The 20,015-nt window shown below is 41.0% G+C and overlaps 1 protein-coding gene across 2 annotated transcripts in view; it reads left to right on the forward strand.

Moving 5' to 3' along the window:
- Positions 1 to 20,015, forward strand: part of LOC144683716 (uncharacterized) — a 131,565-nt gene that overhangs the window by 71,923 nt on the left and 39,627 nt on the right. For both annotated transcript variants that reach the window (XM_078547025.1, XM_078547024.1), the window contains exons 10-13: positions 15,995 to 16,102; positions 16,842 to 16,970; positions 17,682 to 17,759; positions 18,552 to 18,606. In XM_078547025.1, coding sequence (XP_078403151.1) covers positions 15,995 to 16,102; positions 16,842 to 16,970; positions 17,682 to 17,759; positions 18,552 to 18,606 — 370 coding nt within the window. The remainder of the gene's footprint in view (positions 1 to 15,994; positions 16,103 to 16,841; positions 16,971 to 17,681; positions 17,760 to 18,551; positions 18,607 to 20,015) is intronic.

Consider the following 20,015-nt stretch of genomic DNA (forward strand, 5'->3'; position numbering starts at 1 on the left):
GAATCTATTTTCAATTCTTGAAACTGAACTACCTGTAAGATTTTTCTTAAATGTAGCCATGTGATCTTTTGTTACCTCGAACACTTCAACTCATTTTTGAAAATAAAATATTATAAAATCAGATAAAATCAGATTACTTATCTTTTTCCTCAATACAAAAGTTTGGATAGATCCTCTTTTAACTCTAAGGATTAGAAGTATTTTCACATCAGTGTAATTTTAAAAAGGATTTCTGATCATGGGATCCCCCTTCAGATGCAATTTTTACACTGGCCGTTAATCCACACTGATCAATAGCATTGTTTGCGTGATATCATTGGAATGTATTGTTTTGGAATTGTGAAATCCTTTTACTTCATTATTCTTCCATAATGCTGATGGCTAAAAACGATGTGATAGCACCTGTGATATAAGACTGCTTAGCGATGTATTACAGCAATAATTTGGAAGAGCAAAGCTACACCAACCTCCTGGCACCATGCTGTCAGTTTAAAAGTCTGATGTTTTCACATGATGTTGTTCTCCAAGAGATGATTTGCAGATTAGAATTGGTGAATCTCAAACCTAGTTCATAAAAGCAATGATAAAATTCACCCCTGCTGTTGCTGGAAGAATGTAAATTGACTAAGTTACATTTCTGATACCACCCAAGGTCAGAAGAGCTGCTATTTGCTGTCGCTTGCAGTTGTGTAACTAACCCTAATGCAACTGCGATCATTTTTCACTATTGCCAACATTCCGCACAAGAGATTATTGTAAGGACTGCAACCATTGTATAAATACGCTACTTAAAAAAATTAATAGGGAGAAAAAATTCCAAATACTATTCTGATAATCAAGGGGTGTTCAATTGCTGTGTTCACCAGGCCACAAAATTAAATGAAAGCACAAAACACCCTGGCTCCAAATTCCTTAGGACACAATTCCAACAGTTAATCTGGGATTAGGTTTGCCAGCTTTGACCCCACCAGGGGCTTTGGGACAAATATGGTGGCACCTCGTTTTCATTGGGGGGTTAGATAGGCACAATATCCATGATAGGTACATCTCCAGGACCCTTTGTGTAAGAGGGGTGGGGTGATCTATGTTCCTTTTTTTTTAAAAATGAAAATGATTCAATATCTTTGAGGGTGCATGCTGCTTTCCTGGCACCAATGGGGCCCACTTTTACTGACCTGTATGCCTATCTGCCTCAGCATACTGGCCTTTTGAGGTATGTTGACTCCTGACTGAGCCAAGAGAACAAAGGAATTGCTGGATGATAGAAGACCATGGTCCATCTAATATGCCCTCTATCATCCTGATGATTATCATCCAATGATAATCGTGTTGTTGATCAATCATGCTAATCAATCGCTATCAATTATTCCACAACAGAGCCAGACATAAGGAGGAAAATTCCAGTGGTGGGAAGATTTGAGAGCCATAGGTCCAAAGTCTATTATTTCCAAGCATACTATACTTGCCACATACCACATCTCCATTTACTTATACTGATTCCAAAATGTTATTTTCTGATAAAAAGATATAATTTTCATTTGAATGAATTAATACTAACTGCTTCCACCATCTCCCTCAGGAAGGCCATCCTGGAATGTAAAGATAACCCCTGGCTTCTTTTCTCTACTGCAAACTGTCTTCTTATACCCCTCCCTCCTGTCTCCTCTACCTTCACCTCCAACAATAAGTGCAAGAAACTCCTGGACTACTTTGTCATTAAGATTGAGACCATCTGATCAGCTGCCCCTGCCACAGTACTGAAATGGCACTCATCAAAGTCACAACTTACGGCTTGTGTGACAGTGACAAAGGTAAATTATCCCTACTTGTCCTTTTTGATCTGTCTGCAGATTTTGATATGGTTGACCACACCATGCTCCTCTAGTGCCTCTCCACTGTCACCCAGCTAGGCAAGGCTATCCTCAGCTGGGTGATTGTTATCACCTGCAATGGCTTCTCTTCCCATTCCTACACCATGACCTCTGGTGTCCCCCAAAGGTCTATCTTTGGCCCCCTCCTGTTCCGCATCTACATGTTCAGCGGCACAATCTGAAGGTAATTAAGCTTTTACATGTACGCTGACAACACCAGCTCTACTTCACCACTACCTCTCTCGACTCTTGCTAACTTATTAGACTACTTATCTGACATGCAGTGCTGAATGAACAGAAATTTCCTCCAATTAAATATTGAAAAGACTGAAGTCATTGTCTTCAGTCCCTGCTGCAAACTCAGTTCTTGAGCTCCAGACTTTATTCTCTCCCTGACAACTATCTGAGGCTGAACCAAACTGTTTGCAATCTTGTGTCACATTTGAGCCCAAGGAGAGTTTCAGATGACACACCTGTGCCAACACTAAGACCGCCTGTTTCCACCTCCATACCATCACCCCGCTACATCTCTGCCTCCACTAATCTGCTACGGAAACCCTCATCCATGCCTTTGTTACTTCTAGACTTTAACTATTCTAATGCATGCATGGCTGGCCTCTCATATTCCCCCTCTATAAACTTGATGTCGTTCAAAACTCGGCTGCCTAAGTTTTTACTCACACCAAATCCCAATCACCCATCATCCTGTCCTTGTCGACCTATGTTGGTTCCTGGTGAAGGGTGTTGGCTGGCAGAGTCCTTACAGGGCTTTGAGTTCACCTACAACATTTCAGTTATCCCTGCTGAGAGTGATCTTGGACGATGCCCTTTACAATGCATGGAAGGGAGTGCCAGCTGAGCCTGCATGTTCAACCATGTCCAACAGACTGGTGAGTACAACATTAGACACTAACTTTCTTCCCCAGAAAGCAGTGAAGGCTGGGTCATTGAATTTATTCAAGGCTCAGTTGGATAGGTTTTTGACAGAAAGGGGAGTCAAGGGTTATGGGGGGCAGGCAGGAAATTGGAGTTGAGACCACAATCAGATCAGCCATTGTCTTTGGAATGGTGGAGCAAGCTTGAAGGGCTGAATGGCCTACTCCTGCTCCTAAGTCCTATGTTTCTAACATGAACATTCAATAAAGAGTGAACACAAAAATACATTGTTTCTTCCACAATAAAGAAAATGTCCATAACTCCCCTGTAACCATCAATGCATGCCAACCATAAGGTGTGTCAGTCCATTTAGCTCTTTGATTAAGCTCGTCTCAACATGATGATGCACACATGAATAAAGTGAAACCAATGTAATGTGAAATATTTGAGTGAAATTTAAATTTGGAAAAAACACCTCTGTGCTTTCAGTAAGTCTTATGTTAATTGTAAAGGAGTAGGGCAGGAAAGTTGTGGCTGTGATGCAGAGCCTCCATGGTTGACCAGGAGGCTCTTTTATAACCCACCCGTAACTGCAGCATCGTCAGCTGATGGCGAGTTTCACCACTGAAAAGCTTCCCCTGCCACAGAATTGCACGTTTCCTGTGCACACCACTGGCACTTTAAATTTTAATTGTAATCGCGTAGGAAATGGGAAGAAGCAAGAGAGTGGAAGTGGGGCAAACTTCTAGCTCCTCCGTTGGGAACAGCACGCCACTGACAAAACCCCACCCAAAGAATATAACTTATGACATATAAATTATGACATAAGTTCTATGAACTCCTCACACTTACTCAAATGTCAAACTCATTGATCAGTAGTTTCCTGGGTCACTTTGGCAATCTTTTTTAAAGTGGGAAACTTTGGCTTGGATAGTTCCCATCTCTGCTTTCAACTATCCCCAGCCCCCATATCCCTACCAGACAACATTTTCCTTGTAAAGGCTGGCAGAGAGCCAGCCCCTTGTATGGCAAGTCAGAAACTCCCAGAAACAGCAGAAAGCTGCCAATACATTTGGTCACTGTGTTTCTCAGGGAGTTCAGTTGGAGTTACAGTGAGAGACTGAAAGAACTTGAGGAATTTCAGCTCCAATTTAAAAAAAACTTTTCCTTGATTCCTCGTGTGTGAACTTAAATTCTGCATAATGACAGGGAGGTATTACAGCTGTTTCCAAACCTAACTATGTATATATTTTCCAACAAGGCTCAATGAATACCAATAATGTGTGGGAACTCTGGCCAATTTGTTTTTCTTTGCCCTGGGATTTTAACTTACTGCAGATCAGAGATCATGATTGCAACAGGCAGCACATTTACACATTGAGCTATTAGCAAAGTTTATGCAGAGACTCTTAAATAAAATTGGAGATGTGTAAATATTAAATAAAAATACCTCAGGATGACAAAGACCACAAACTAAACTATTCACCCACCATAAAGGCTCAATCCCAACCGTCAGTGGCCAAGTCACTATGTGCAATTGTGCAAATTATTTTCTAGTGATAATTTACAAAGAAGTTATCTGCATTTACTTTGAATTAATTTATTTTAATTTTTCTTCACTTGTTAAACTTATCATGTGTCATTGTAGTTGTTAAGTATAATATATATTTGCTATTGTAAAAGTTTACTCCTTCACACAATGGATTTGACTCTACATTTGGGCTCCTCCCTTGAATTTGTTTCTGTGGTTTGCAGTGATCTAATAAGTATTTGAATTAGCCAAAGAATATGTGGAGCAACCTCATTGGTCTAGAAGATCACAGTATTGCTGGTGTAATTCAAAGCTGTACAGACTAGAAAGTCCAAAGTTTGGTTCCTGATCTGTGCTGTGTAGCTACATTTAGCAAAGGCACTAACTGGGGAACTACAGTTGTCATCAGCCCGCCTGAATAAAAAAGAGGGACAGCAGTTCCTACTGACTACTCAGTGAGCCTTGTTGGAAAGAATGCTGTGGGAACAGCAGGTGAAAATAAGGTTGAGTTTGGTTCTGATGATGAGTTGTATTTATACAATGTTCCTCAAATTGACTGTCTCAGAATGCTTTATTGAAGGAACATCAAAAAAACAAAGTAACTTGGGACATAGTAACTGAAAGCATGGTCAAATAAGTAGGTTTTTAAAACAGAAAGTAATGCTCAATGTGGTTATGGAAGAAAACTCCAGAGGGCAGTAGCATAGTGAGGGAGGGAATTCTAACCACACTCCCCCCAAATAAAAAGATGGTTTGGCTTGAGAGAGAGGTTGAAAAGTTAAAAATCTGAAACAGGAACCCAAAATACTTTGAATCCACACATTTCCAGTTTTAACAGTGGTGGGCTAAGGTGGTGGGTTTATCGTTTAAATATTTTAATGAGGCTGTGGGCCTTCAATTTAACAGTGATTCTATTCTTACAGGGACTTGGGTTTCCCTAACCTCAAGAAACCCAGCAGGTGAAAGGAGGCTGAATTCATAAGTCAGTTGTCTTTACAGCACTTTTGTGGGTCAGGTGGAGCAAGAGTGTTCCCTTAAGCCTACCAACTACCCATTACACTACCCCATCAGCCCAATGACCTCTCCCACTCCTCCTACTAGGCTGCTGTCAGCCCAGTTTGGTTGCAGCCATGTGCCACAGCCAGCCTGTTAGGCTGGCAGTGAGTGGGAAACGAATTGAACAATATTTGTGGTCATTTGGGAAACCTGTACTTGTGAGTTTCTTGACTTCAAAACAGCACTCCCTGTCTCCTCCTTGCCTCTGAGCTAATATCCAGGCATAGTGTCTAAAAGATGGCTATTCGTCCCTTGGCCTAGATGCATTGAGGACAATTGTAGCACCCAACTAGTAATACCTGAAACTAGTTAAATCAGCACAGACAAGGAATGAAACTTGAAACTTTCTACTCTGTGCAGCTTCAAGTTACATCAGCTGTACACCAACCTTCGAGTCTGAATGTTTATTGGATCACGGTGTTATTGATTGCTGCATCTAGCCAAAAGTCATACATTACAAAGGCTTAATTGAGTTCTGCCTTAAATCATCCACAGCATTTCAGTTTCACTGTTAGGGACTACTCCCACATTTGGGCCTCATTTACTTCCAACTTAAGCAGAGATGGTGTCAGCATGTTACTTAGGAAACCTGCAGAGACTGTTTTACAGGCTTACACCACAGAATACGACAGGTGCATGCCATCACAGACTGGAACATTATTTAGTGTAACATAGATGGGAACTAACATTGCTGTAGTGTACAGGGTATATTTTATTCCAAAATGTTGTATTAAATCAGACAGATGTAATCTTTATGGTGCTGAAGACATGAGAACATAATTTCATTTATAGCTTGCCAACCTGCTCACAAGTTTACCATTTCTTGGAGGTACATGAAGGAATTGATGAGGTTTTTTGGGAAAGGAGTTTTTTGGCAAAGGAGTTTTGGCTTTAACTTCAGAATGTGCCTATTGGCCCATTTTAAAAAGACCTTTTTATGTTTGAAGTAATTCTGTAATGCATTTGGCCCTTTGTTGTCATTTCTGTGCTGTTTACACTGCAGGGCAATTTTGTTACCACAACAACAACTGATATTTATATAGCTCCTTCAACGTAATAAAAGTTCCAAGGCACTTCACAGGAGCATTATAAAAGAAAACATGACACTGAACTACACAAGAAGATATTAGGTCAAATGACCAAATGCTTGGTCAAAGCGGTAGGTTTTAAAGAGTGTCTTAAATGAAGAAAGCAAGGTAGAACAGCAGCGACATGTAGGGAGGGAGTTATAGAGTTTGGGGCCTAGGCAACTTAAGGCATGACCACTAATGTTGGAGCGATTAAAATCAGGGATGTTCAAGAGGCCAGAATTAGTGGAGCGCAGATATCTCAGAGGCTTGTGGACTGGAGGGTATTACAAAGATAAGGAGGGGCAAGGTCATGGTGGCATTTGCAAACAAGGATGAGAATTTTAAAATCAAGATGCTGTTAGACGGATTAAATATAGATTAGTGAACACTGGCGTAATAGGTGAATGGGACTTGGTGCAAATAAAGACATGGGCAGCAGAGTTTTGGTGACCTCAACTTTACAGAAGGTCGAATGTGGGAGACCAGCCGTGAGTCCATTGGAACAGTTAAGTCTAGAGGTAACAATGGTCTGGATAAGGATTTCAGCAGCAGATGTGCTGAGACAGGATGAAGTTAGGCAATGTTGTGGAGGTGGAAATAGACAGTCACACTGATGGTGCGAAGATGTGTCGGAAGCTCATCTTTGGATCAAGAATGACACCAGGTTTGCAAACAGTGTGGTTTAGTCTCAGGCAATTACCAGGGAAAGGGATGAATTTGGTAGCTAAGGAACTGAATTTGAAGTGACTGTACAAAATTTGTGCATGAGCAACTGCTCAGAATTGTCATAAGTCAGTTCTAAGTTTTTTAGACATTCATAGATTGTGAACATGATGGGTGAAGCCAAGATTTATTGTCATCCCTAATTGACCCCTAGAAGATAGTGGTGCGCCACTGCCTTAAACTGCTGCTGTTGATGTGATGAAAGTACTCCCACAGTGCTGTTTGGTAGTGTATTTCAGGATTTTAAACCAGTGACAATGAAGGAATGGCAATGTATTTCCAAGTCAATATGGTGAGTCACTTGGAGGGGAGGTTGCAGGTAGGGTGTTAAAATGCACCTGCTATACTTGTTCTTCTAAGCTGTAGAAGTCAGCAGGTCTGGGAAGTGCTGTCGAAGCCTTGACAAATTGCTGCATTGCACCTTGTCGATGGTGGGCACCGCAGCCACATTGTGCCAGTGATGAAAGGAGTGAATGTTTTAAGGTGGTGGATGAGCTGCCAATCAAGTGGGCCTTTGTTGTGGATGTTATCGAGCTTTGAATGTTGGAAATGTCCTTATCCAGGCAAGTGAGAGTATTCCATCACATTACTCATTGGCACCTTACAGATAGTGGAAAAGCTTTGGGGAGGCACAGAATACCCAGCCTTTGATGTGCTATTGTAACCACAGTACTTATATGGTTGGTTCAGTTAAGTTTCTGGTCAATGGTAATTCCCAAGATGTTGATGGTTTCAGCGATGGCAATGCTATTGAATGACGGGGGGAGGTGTTTAGACTCTCTCTTGTTGGAGATGATCATTGCTTGGCACTAGTGTAGTACAAATGTTATTTGCCACTTATTAACCCAACCCCAAATGCTGTCCAGATCTTGCTGCTTCATTATCTGAGAGTTGTAAATGGCACTGAACACTTTGCATTCATCAGCATATATCCCTAATTGTGACCTCATGATGGAGGGTAGATCATTGATGAAGCAGCTGAAGATGGTTGGGCCTGGGACGCGTACAGGGTGCAGCAATGTCCTGGGGCTAAGATAATTCGCCTCCAACAACCACAACCACCTTTCTTTGTGCTAGGCCAGTATGGCTGAAACTTTCCTTGTTTTGGAAGAAGGTCTGTTCAGGCCAACAATGTGGATAACAAAGTTGACTCAAACAAGTAGCTTAGAGATCACCTAGGGAACTGAAAGAAAGGAACTCTTACATTTATATAGCGTCTTTCACAACCTTAGGACATCTCAAATCACCTTACAGCCAATAAAGTACTTTTTGAAATATAAACACTTGCAGTGTAGGAAATGTGGCAGCCAATTTCCACACAGCAAACCCCCAAAACAATGATAATCAATAATCTTTTTTCCCCCCATTGTAGATGGAGGGATAAGTGTTGGTTAGGATCCTGAGGATAATGTACCTACACTTCAACTCGACTTGATGGCAAATGCCATTTAGTTTTGTTGTTGCCAGCACACCTGAGGAAAAGTTTCGAATACCTCCAACAATGGCACCCTGTCCTTTATATTGTGCTAATACTGCTAGGCTCTTGCATTTGGGAAATTCAATGACACTTGGACTGTATAAAAACACCAATGTTACAGAGTTGGCTCTGTGGTTGCTCTTGCTCTCGAAACCAATTCTGCAGCATAAACGGACATTAGATTATACATAAAGGGTGGGATTTTACTGCAGGCTTCGGGACCCTGACGATGAAATGGGGGTGCTGAGAACACACTTGCAGGGAGTGGGAGCAGCTCAGCAGCTTTACTGGAGGTGGCTTCCTAATTAGCCATTACTGGACTCACCACCAGTTAAGAATGGCGGGCAGGCTCCCAATGTTACTGGCCCAATTAAAGGGCCCACAGCCGTAGAGCCTGGGCAGTCCGCACAGGGAAAGGTGGGCATTGCTGAGGTAGCTTGGGGATCGAGAAGGCTCAGTGGTAAGTAAAATAAAAATCGGGGAGACCAAGCAGACAGGTCCCTCAAGATGGCTTTCCTTACTGCAGCCCCCTCTTTGGGGCATGGAGCGAACATCTCCAATGGTCCTCCTGACAGCCTCAGGGAACTCACCTCCATGAAGTTGACAGCCTCTTCAGGCTGTAGGGTGGGTGGGGGTAGCTGCTTGGCCACCGGCAGGCCTGAAGAATCGACCCTAATAGAATCCTTAAATATTTAAATTAGTTTCCCACCGAATAGAGGCAGGCAGCTACTTTGCATCTGATCGCTGGGAAACTTCCCTGCAAAGTAAAGAATTTTGTGTGGGTTTTTATGTGTTGGGATTGTAAAATTATCAATTTGTTAGGAGAATTGTCAGTGGAGTTATTTTCTGCATCCCAGCTAGCCACCCCGGGGCCAGGGAAATGCTGCTGCAAAATGATTTTGCCGGTGGCCAGGCATTGTATTATTACTGCTTGCAAGTAAATTGTTGATCCTTCTATCAGTACAGGAATATCACCCTGGACAATATTAAAATGGAACATTTAACATGTAGGAGTAATATGTTGGCCTCCAGGTACACAAAATTATAAAGATAACGCAATGCATGGAGAAAATCTGCTGGAGCTGTCAGTTCTGTAAAGGTTAAGTCAATTGTATATAGCAATAAGCAATTATGTTGTAAATAAGTTATATTAAGGTTATATATAAGGTTATGTTGTAATCCTGTTGTATAAGAAAGTTACTCTTTATAGTTGAAGTGTTCCAAACTACTTGACTATAAGGTTTGTGTAGCAACATCATAAACCCTTTCATTTTGATTACAGTGTCACCCCATACAGCGGCCCAAACAGTTCTACCTGTATAGCTTGTAATTTTGTTACAAGACTGGAAAACATTGCAGAGTTTAAAGCAAAGGCTTAACTGATTTATATAATTTTTTTTTATTTGTTTATGGGATGTGGGAGTCGCTGGCTAGGACAGCATTTATTGCACATCCCTAATTGCCCTTGTTCAGAGGGCATTTAAGAGTCAATCATATTGTTGTGGGTCTGGAGTCACATATGGGCCAGGCCAGGTAAGAACGACAGATTTCCTTCCCTAAAGGACATTAGTGAACCAGATGAGTTTTTACAACAATTAGCAATGGTTTCGTGATAATCATCAGACTTTTAATTCCAGAATATCCTCTTGAGATTTTATTCGTTTGGGAATGTGTTCATAGTAGATGATGATCTGTGTCAGCAGACACTGTACAGTACAGGTGTGAAGCTGCAAACTGTCCAACATACAGTCAAATAATGTTCAGATATAACACTGCGTTTCCACCAAAACTGACAGGTGACTTTCTCCGATTGAATTCTTAATTTTTCTCATGGAGGGAAACAAAGGGTGCATTGAATGGCATACTAGAATTTATACCCATATCTTCTAGGGGATGATGGCTATCAGAATGATTTGTTTTGTTCAAACCATACTATAATAAAGTAGCCTAAGTAGTCAAACTTTACAATGGCTTCTGCTCCTGACCAATTTCCAGTGGCTTCTATTGGAAAGCACTTGTATGTGAATGTACATGTCTGATGAAGATAGCATTGGATTTGACTGTTAGACCCCTTCAGTTAAATAGCCTGCCGACACTCATCATCTGGGTTTGGATGAGCAAAGTTATTGTCAGCATAAGTAGGTACCTTCATGAGGGGAGAATTTTGGAGATGGGGGAGAAAACAAAAAATAATTAGCTTTGAGCAATTAGCAAAGGTTGCTCAGGGGGAAAAGAAGCAAATGTTTTTTTGTATTGAAGTGTTGGTGGAAGAAAATCCAGAGAATTAAAGTGAATAAAACAATTCAAAGTAAAGGTTGCACCACTGGAGTTCTGTTTGCACATACATGTGCATTTTTATCTGCATTTGTTTTTTGTATTTTGGAATGATTTTAGAGGATTTTTTGTTATTAGTGGGGGGTGGATCAATAATAATTCACATTTTTCTGATTGGTCCTGGTGTTGAACTTTGCTGTGTTTTGCCTGTCAATCTGCTTCAAGTGACATGGCTCAAAAGGGGTTTTAAACCCTTTGAGTTTGAAAAACAATGTTGTTGGGTGTTCATGTGGTTGTTGGACAGGAACTCTAGCAACAAAGGATATCCTGCTTTTGGTGCCCATAAGCGTTGCTTTATGCAGATAGAGAAATTTATCGAACACTGTTCAAACTTATCTGACAAGATAAGAACAAGTCATGCGCTAGGTCAAAGGTAGACAATAGCAAGTAGTTAGGCTCGTTCTATGGATAAATTTAGTCCCACACAATGTCTGCAATCCTGTTAATTGTATAGAATGCTTATATGGTTGCCACAAACACCTTGCTCTACCGCATTGATGCTTTTTAATAAAGCTTTCTCTGCCAGTTTTTAAAAAATAAAAGTCACGAGGGTAAATTGTTAAATGCAGAGAACCTATACCTTCAAATTATGGATCTAGTTGCCCCTAACAACCCAATCCCACTCCAATGACTTTACTATCCAGTGTGGAAATAAGCCATTCAGACTAGGAAGGACCAGACTTCTATTCCTGGTCTGCATTAAGTTAATTGATCTCAGTTGGAGCAGCAATAGGATGCTACAGTTAAACTCAATGCCTGTGGGGAAGCTGAGAGAAATCAGACAGGCTTATAACTCCTGATCACAATCCTATAGCTTTTGTCAGTCGGACCAATGTGTTTGGCTGAAGTTTTAAAGATGCCTCTGTATAATATCCATTTGTTTCTTAAATTATTGCGGGCTATTTGCCTCCTGTACTGTATTCATAAATTGTTCCTGTTATCTTCCTTAAAATTACCTCGTGAATCTGTGGTCTGTTGTTCTATTCTCCCACTTATTTTCAAGTAATATTCCAGATTAACCTTTACTGTACCCGTAACAATCTCGTATCTCTCTGAGACCACCTCTCAAATGCCTCTTTTGTAGGCTGAAAAGCCCAAAGGCAGGATTTTCCCAACCCTTTGGGGATGGGCTGGGAGCTGTGAAGGGCAAGAAAATGGCGTGGGAAAGTATTGGGTGGAGTGCCCAACATTACCTATCGGCATGCCATTTTGCCAGAAGCACAAAAGGTGATAGATAGGCCGCCTGCGCAGATTCCATTTGAGCCATAGAAGTGGACAATTAAGGGGCTGTTCTCGCTTTCACTTGGCAGTTTGCCTACTGCAGGGAGTCCTGCTGCCACGTGGGACGACTTCCAGGTAAATCCTGGTGACCTTCCATAGGGCTCCGGGGAAGGGGTGGGCCTCCTTTTTGGGCACGCTTTGGCCCATGTAGGCACTTTCCAGCAGCATTGACCACCCCTATGGGAACAGCACCACTTGTCCTCAGTGAAGCCCCCGCCCTTGCCAGGGCCTTGCTCCCTGGCCCCAGACTCCCCAAACCCCACTTTACCTGCCTTTGAGGGTGTACAGACATCGATATGACCACACCCTTCATGTGCAGCCTCAGTAATGGACACCACTGAGAACCTTTGATTGGGCTGTCTGCTCTTGGCAGAAAGCAGATGTCCTTAATGAGGATAGCAGCACTTTCAGCAGCCACAGAATTGGCTACTACTGGCAAAATGTGGTCCTGGGTCCTGCTGCCCATCAAAGCAGGTTCAACGCCCTCCCTCCCTGCCGCTTTCAGCCTTGTCAGCAAAATTTCTGCATCTGCAGATTTCTGCAGTCTTTGCACATGATTTATACTCCTGACACTGGGGATCAAGTTGGTAACTCCTCTCTGCACTGCCTGTTGAATAGAATTGGGCATAATATTCAAGTTGCATAATGACCAGAGCACTAAAATAATATTTCATACTTTCATATTCTCCTGTAGTTCAACATCCCATTGGTTTTATTGTTTGCTGTTCTGCATTTGTTGCCCATGTGTTGTCTACTAAGACGCATAGGCCTCTTTTCAGCTTTACCATTAGCTATTTCAACACAATTAGTGAATTACATGTGTCATCTACTTATCCTTCATATGTGTTACACATTCCACTAGTCTGCGTTAAATTTCATCTGCCATTGTCCTGACTGCATCAGTATTTTGTATAACTTATTTTGTAGTTTCTGAGTTTTTTTCTTTGATTTCACGAACTCTACTAGCTTACGGTCAGCTGCAAATTTTACCACTCAACATCAAGGCCAGGATTTTCTGGCTCCATTGTGGCAGGACCTGCCTCAGGGGATGCAGCGAGCCAGCCAAAAGACTTTCAGTGGGTCTGGACGATCCCAATGGCAGGCGGGCTGGAAAATCCCACCCTAAGTTTCTAACTCCAGATCATCTGTGTAAGTTAGAAATAGTAGTGGTCTCTGCACCGAGTCCTTGGGTATCCCATTCAGTCTTTCCTCCACTCCAGCATATATTCTCTTATGAATGTTAATTGTTGTCTATTTTTCAGCCAATTCCTTATCAATTCCCAGAGTCCACCCTGAACTCAAAGCTGTGGGCTGTCAATTAATAGCTTTTAATGTGGAAAAGTATCAGAAACCTTTTAGAAGTCAAGATCTGAACATTATAGAGACTTGCATGGGATGCCATCTGTAGTAAAGTAGCAAACTATCGTAGATGCTGAAGATGATGGCTTCAATTTTCCAAATTTGAGGAAATGATGTCAGCCAAAATTGCTGCAATTTGACAGCACAGAGTCAGTTACGAGATTGAGAGAGATGTTGGTAAAGGAAAGTTGGTGTTGCACATGAGTTTGTGTCTGCAGATAATTTGACCAAGATCAGCATGTAGATAAGGAATGAAAGGAGGGAAGGGTATGTCCCCAATGTACCAAACATAGTGCAGGACTAAGCGACGGAGACAAATTGAAAATCTCAGCCAATCAATGGAAATCAAATTAGCATCATTTAATCCTAGCTCTTTAAAGCTGTAGTATTCATTACGTCCCTCAGTTTACAAGCCTCTAAAATGCAAGCTTGATATCACCTGCTCACTACTTCTGAGTTACTTTGTTTTCCATTTTACTCATTTCAACTTTGCAATGTCCTGCTCTATATTTGTCTTTCATTGTGGATTCTCAAGTCTGAAAAGTTTTTAAGACATGTTTGAAGCTAGTCATAGACTAGCAGAAAGAACTTTAGAGGATAAAGTAAGATTTGTGTAGTTCTAGCTAGCACTTTAGGGATTGAATACTAAAAGTAACTGTTCTGTATCATTTAAGTTGCAATTTCCTGATTTAACTTCACTCACCTAATTTTTTAAACCTTGGTTGTTTCTTAAAGCATGGATCTTAACACTTCCCCTTGTTCCCATTCAGAATATCATGACATGCAAACTATAGCTAATGTATGTTGTCTAAAGTGCTGAGAAATGGAGGCATTTGTGTTGGAATAAAAACAGAAAATGCTGGAAACGCTCTGCAGGTCAGCCACGATCTGTGGGGAAGGGAAGGTAGGATTAGTGTTTTGGGTCGCTAACCTTTCATCAAGACTCTTGAATGACGGAAGTGATAATGGTGGGACAAAAAGAGGAAATAATGAGAGAAGTTAGAGAAATATAAGATGTATATGAGATGAGGATGATGTGTAAATAGTTACAGCAAAACAAAACACGAGGGAAGCATAGAAAATCTGGCAAACTGGAGAAAGGTCATGTGGACAGGAGTATAATAGAAAACATCATGGGTCCAGATCACGTCTTCGGTCATGTACTAATAGGGGTTCTTCACCCTAAACACCAATCTACAACCTCCCCTGCTCCCAGAAATGTTAGTTCACCCATCCCACTTTATCAATATATGCTGCATTAGAGACACTGGAACTGTGGTTTAGTGCATTAGCTACGGTTTGCATGTCATGATTTTCTGAATGGGAAACGATGGGAAGTGTTCAGACCCATGCTTTAAGAAACAACCAAGGTTCTAAAAATTAGTGTTAAGGCCATAGGGTTGTCAAGCGCCTGGTAGAAAGATGAGATGCTGTTCTTCAAGCTTGCATTCAGTCCAACGAAAGATCATTGATCTGAAACATTGACACTACCTTCCTCTCCCAACAGATGCTGCCTGATTTACAGAGTGTTGCCAGTGTTTCCTGTCTTTATTTCAGATTTCCAGCACCTGTGGTATTTTTATAGCATTTGTGTTGGGTCTTAGAGTTTTACTATTAGGATTGAAAGAGGTTCTTGGTTCCACAGAGGTGAAGTGGTACCTGCTAAAGTCCTGCAACATACAAAAACAGATTGTTGATAAATGTCAAATGAGCCACCCACCAGAATGTACTACATAATTTTAAGGCGTTTCTAAAGAAGTATAGCACAATACCTTAATATCACTAGTTATCTATGGTGCTCGTTGCTAAATATAGTATTGTATCGATGAGTCATAACAGTGTCCTATAGTGGCTGGAAATAGGTACTATTTGGTTTTGTTTTTTGTTCTTTACATTTGTAGATCTGTCCACCAAATCATTTTTTTCCAGCTTGAACATCCTGAGGATGTTGCAACGCAATTGTTCAGACAGCAAATACTGTACTTTGCTTAAGTGCCCATTCTTCTTGCGTGAGTTTAGGCACTGATGGGGTACATTTCTGGGAGCAGGATCCTCCTGTTGGTCTGCTGTAGCTTCAGCAGAATAGCTGTGGAAACCCTGAAGAAACCTTTGCTGATTGAGCTGTTAGTTTGAGGTTTGTGCCTAAATTACAGTGGACATATGAGAGAGCCCTTACAGAAATTCACTCACTTAGCACCTGCAGCACCTGCAGACTACTTGACCATGAAGAACATTTTAAATGGAGCCTGCCTTCAACTGGTTTCTCAGAAACTCTTTTTAATCCCTGGAAAATTCAACTGAAGTAGCAGTTGTCTGTCATGGAATGAAAATTGAGAGTCAGCATGGATCAATAGTACTAAATAATGTTTATTTTAATAGTAACACATCCTAAAAGCCCAAGATGATTGTTTTTCAGATTGACAGTGCAGGCATTGGGACAGAAGCTGAATGATTACTGGAAAGAAAAGAAAACCAAGAAAAGCCAAGAGGAAGCAGATAGCACAGAGATGGTGGAAGAGCCACGGTGAGAGATTTTTGACTACTCCTCCATTTTGGAGCCTACTTTGATTAAATTCTCAGTTTCCATGTCCCCTAACAGTGTGCCATCCAATCCTTTATGACTGCCACCACTCCTAACCCGTATAAATAAAAGCACTACCACTGGAAACCATTTTGCAGTCACCAATCTCAATAATGATACATGTTTCAATTAGTCGATTCAAGATAATGAAGGATTTTCCTCAGACTTTTAAATTATGGACTATGCGGGTATAATTTAATCCAATTTAGATTTTTTTTTGTTGTTTGCTAGCTGAGCTTTTCTACTGTTAAATGATTTTCACAGACTGTTGGACACTGAAGTGCATCACAAAAATGTGTTGTCTCGCTCCTGAGGGACCTAGTAGAAATGGTTTAGAACAGATGACAGTAACCTTCAGTATTTTAATTAGCACCAGCATGTAGAAATGTTGAATGTCAAAAATCAGTGTAACCAAACCTGTTATCACAATTTCTTTTCAGTCTGTATGTATAATCAGATATTTACTACACTTTTCATGAATTATTAGTAAAATGTTGCATTGAGGGTTATAGATGTAAATGATTCTACAATGGGACCCTCGGCCTCTGTCAGTTGCTTCTGTAATACTTAGGACAGTGACTTTTCATCCCAAATACATTCAGCATTTGAAAATTATGTTTACTGTAAGAATAGTTTGAAAAAAGTACATGTGCTTATTTTATTGTGCTGCTTTCCCACTCAGAACTGCCCCTGACCAAGCTTGGGTTCAGTGTGAGACATGCATGAAATGGCGCAAGTTACCACCAGAAGTCGACCCGGAGTCACTACCAGAAAACTGGTACTGTAACATGAATCCTGACCCCAAGTTCAGGTAAGAAGGAGTCAGAACATGCCATCACAAGCAGAAGTGAGTCTCTCATATCTAATTGGTAAAACGATTACTTTTATGAATAAGATTACATGGTCAGGGGGTGAATCATGTATTGCTAGAATGGTCTTTCAGCTCTTACTCAAGTTGAAGGGGACCGATTTTAACTTTTAGAAACCGGTGCTTAATGAGGCAGTTATCCTGGTGCCCTGATGAAGCCGTACAAGGTCCTACCACTAGGTGCTTGATTACCTGGTTCAGGCACTAGGTGCCGTTTAATATACAAATTGGGGTTCTATTACGTACTTAGGACCCCGAAATCCATTTTAGGACAGAGCTGATCAGAGTGTGCACATTGCACTCTCCAAACTGTTTTACTGTCGATACAGTCAGAAAGGTGCGAAAAACATAAATTTTAAATGACTCTTGCGCTGTCAAAAGGAGCAGGAATGCTACTACCTCAAGCTTCTTCTCCCCTGTGATTGTGACCCCACCTGTCGAACTTGCTGCCAGCCAGATACCCAATATTGCACCAACCCGAAGAGGGCAAGCTGCATTTGGACTGATGCCACAATGACTCCAGCCTCTTCACTGTTGGAATGAAGGGCAGCTGGCACGCAAGCCTGGCTGTCTGCCCAAAAGTTAAAAGCTACCCGTGTAGGTGATAAATATAGCCACACAATCCTAATATTTTGACTTTTTTTTTAATTTTAGGGACTGCTCTATACCTGAGGAGCCAGAGGAAAGTGATGATGAGATAACACCCAGTTACGAAAAGACATCTAAAAAACAGTTAAGTATCTTTGTCAGCACTGGTTTCATGCGTAATACAGAAACAGGCTATTTGACTGGACCAGTCCACGTTGTTGTTTATTTTCCAGGTGAACGGTTCTCTCCCCATCTGCCCATCATATTCCCATATCCCTTTATACTCCACCCCTTCATTAGGCCCTGTTCCTTCAATCATCTACCTAATCTATTCTTTAATGATATCTCTGCTTCAGTCGTGAACTGTGGTGTATCCCACAACCTCATAACCCTCTGCATTAGAAAGTTTATCCTGTTCTCTATCCTAAATCCCATTTCATTTTAAATCTATATTCCTTCAAGTTAGAGCCTTCAATCATTGAAAACAGTCTGTTTCTCTCTACTTTTGTCCCATCCCTTCATCATTTTAAACATTCCTGTTAATAAAGCACTCTGTGATCTCTGTTCTGATGAAAACGGCCTCAATTTTTCACTCTCAGTGACTTGCTGGAAAGGATATGTTGATGCATCTGTTAAGGAGAGATCAGGAATGGCTTTGATGTTCCCTACAATTGGATAGCTTGTTGGAATTCACTGTCTAAACTCACGCATAACCAATAATCTCTTCACCACCAGAAGACAGCTAGCTGGCGCATGACTTCAGGACAGTAGGAGAAAAATTTGGAAAGGACATCAAATTGCATGAGCCTTCCAGGACCTGTATCTTCATCCTGATTGTTACCTCCACTGCAGCTTGACAAAAGACCAAATAACTTCATAAACGTTTCAGTTAGTTACTTCTGGATTTTCTTCTTCATGTGCATTGTTTTTTCTTAGTGATCAAAGTCTGGAGAGAAAGAGCAGGAAGTCTTCGGAACAAGAAAGACTCATGGTAAGGAGTATATAAATAAAAAGAAACCTTTAATATAATCCATTATAGACAGACCTTTAGGCTGTTTTTGCATACATGTCATGCTCCAAATTGAATTCTCCACCTGAAAAATAATTATTAACTCATGTAGGCCATGCCCTTACTCAACCTTTTGCTTGAGAAGGTGTGGCCTATTTGCAAATCAATACAGCAGTAAATAATTAAGAGGAAAACACACACAGTTTTTGGAATGAATTGAATGTAATATGGAATGTTCAGATGTGGTTGACTCCTCTGGCGGTGTTATACAGCATCAGAACTATTACATGTACAGATGTTCCTTGAGTTTCACTTTGCAAGGCTATTATAAGGCACGAGATAGGGCCTTGTCTCCTTCATACAAGCGAAGGGAGGTTTAAGCAACTCATAGAACATAACATTCTCACCCAGTTGGAAATTACTGTGTATGTTTGTTAAGTTCCCTTTTTCATCACCTCTTATTATCATCACATGGTACTTCTCAGCAGGGGTAATTTTATTGCAATGAAAGACTTTGTAGTTCCACAGTGGCTCAGTTGGTAAGTGCATTTCCCAGTGTTGAACTGACCTATACAGATTAGAAAGGGTCCTGGTTGTTAAACTTCTGACATCCAGTTTGTGAAGGAGGTGACCAGAAGTCAGTCTACTCTGTTTGGACTTATTCACAAAGTCAAACATTACAATAGTCCCTAACTCTACAACCCACCGCCAGTGTTCCCAAGTGCCTTTTTATGTGTTTAAGTAATTGTCCAATGACCGTCCCCACCTATAAAAATTTAACCTTAATTTATACTGGTTTAGCCTGTACTAAATTAGCTATCTTATCCCAAGCAACAGCTGAGGTCTTGTGTTTAGTCTTGATACCCTCATGCTAGGTAACAGGGAAACATTTGGCCTCAGCTTCTGCTCAGTGGCACATATGAAAAATATTTGTATTCTCAGCTGTGATGGTTTCTATGATTGAATAGATTGTCGCTCATTATTTAAAGTTGCATAATAAAAATAGCCACTTACATTTGAACATACAAACACTTGAATGAGATACTGGAGGATGCCCATGAATCAGCATCTTGAGAAGCAAATTGGTGATAACTAAATAGGGGGAAAATGCCCTCTTCTAGTTATCCCACATTGCAATCACTGAACATTGCTACAGTTCAGATTAGCAGGAGGCATACAAAAAGATGTAATGCATTTGATGAGCTGTACATTATATAGGCACGTTTGATAGAGTACGATATGACATATGAATGGCCCACTTGCATGGTCCTAAGAGACCTTCATCCTTAAGACCTTGCACTGTTTTGGATGCATGAGGGGAGTTTAATCCCCTAAAAGTGACATTGGATTGGGATCCCAGCCTCATCCTGCCCTCTTCCAACTTGCACTTG

This window comes from Cetorhinus maximus, chromosome 8 (assembly GCF_964194155.1).
Source record: "Cetorhinus maximus chromosome 8, sCetMax3.hap1.1, whole genome shotgun sequence".
Classification (NCBI taxonomy): domain Eukaryota; kingdom Metazoa; phylum Chordata; class Chondrichthyes; order Lamniformes; family Cetorhinidae; genus Cetorhinus; species Cetorhinus maximus.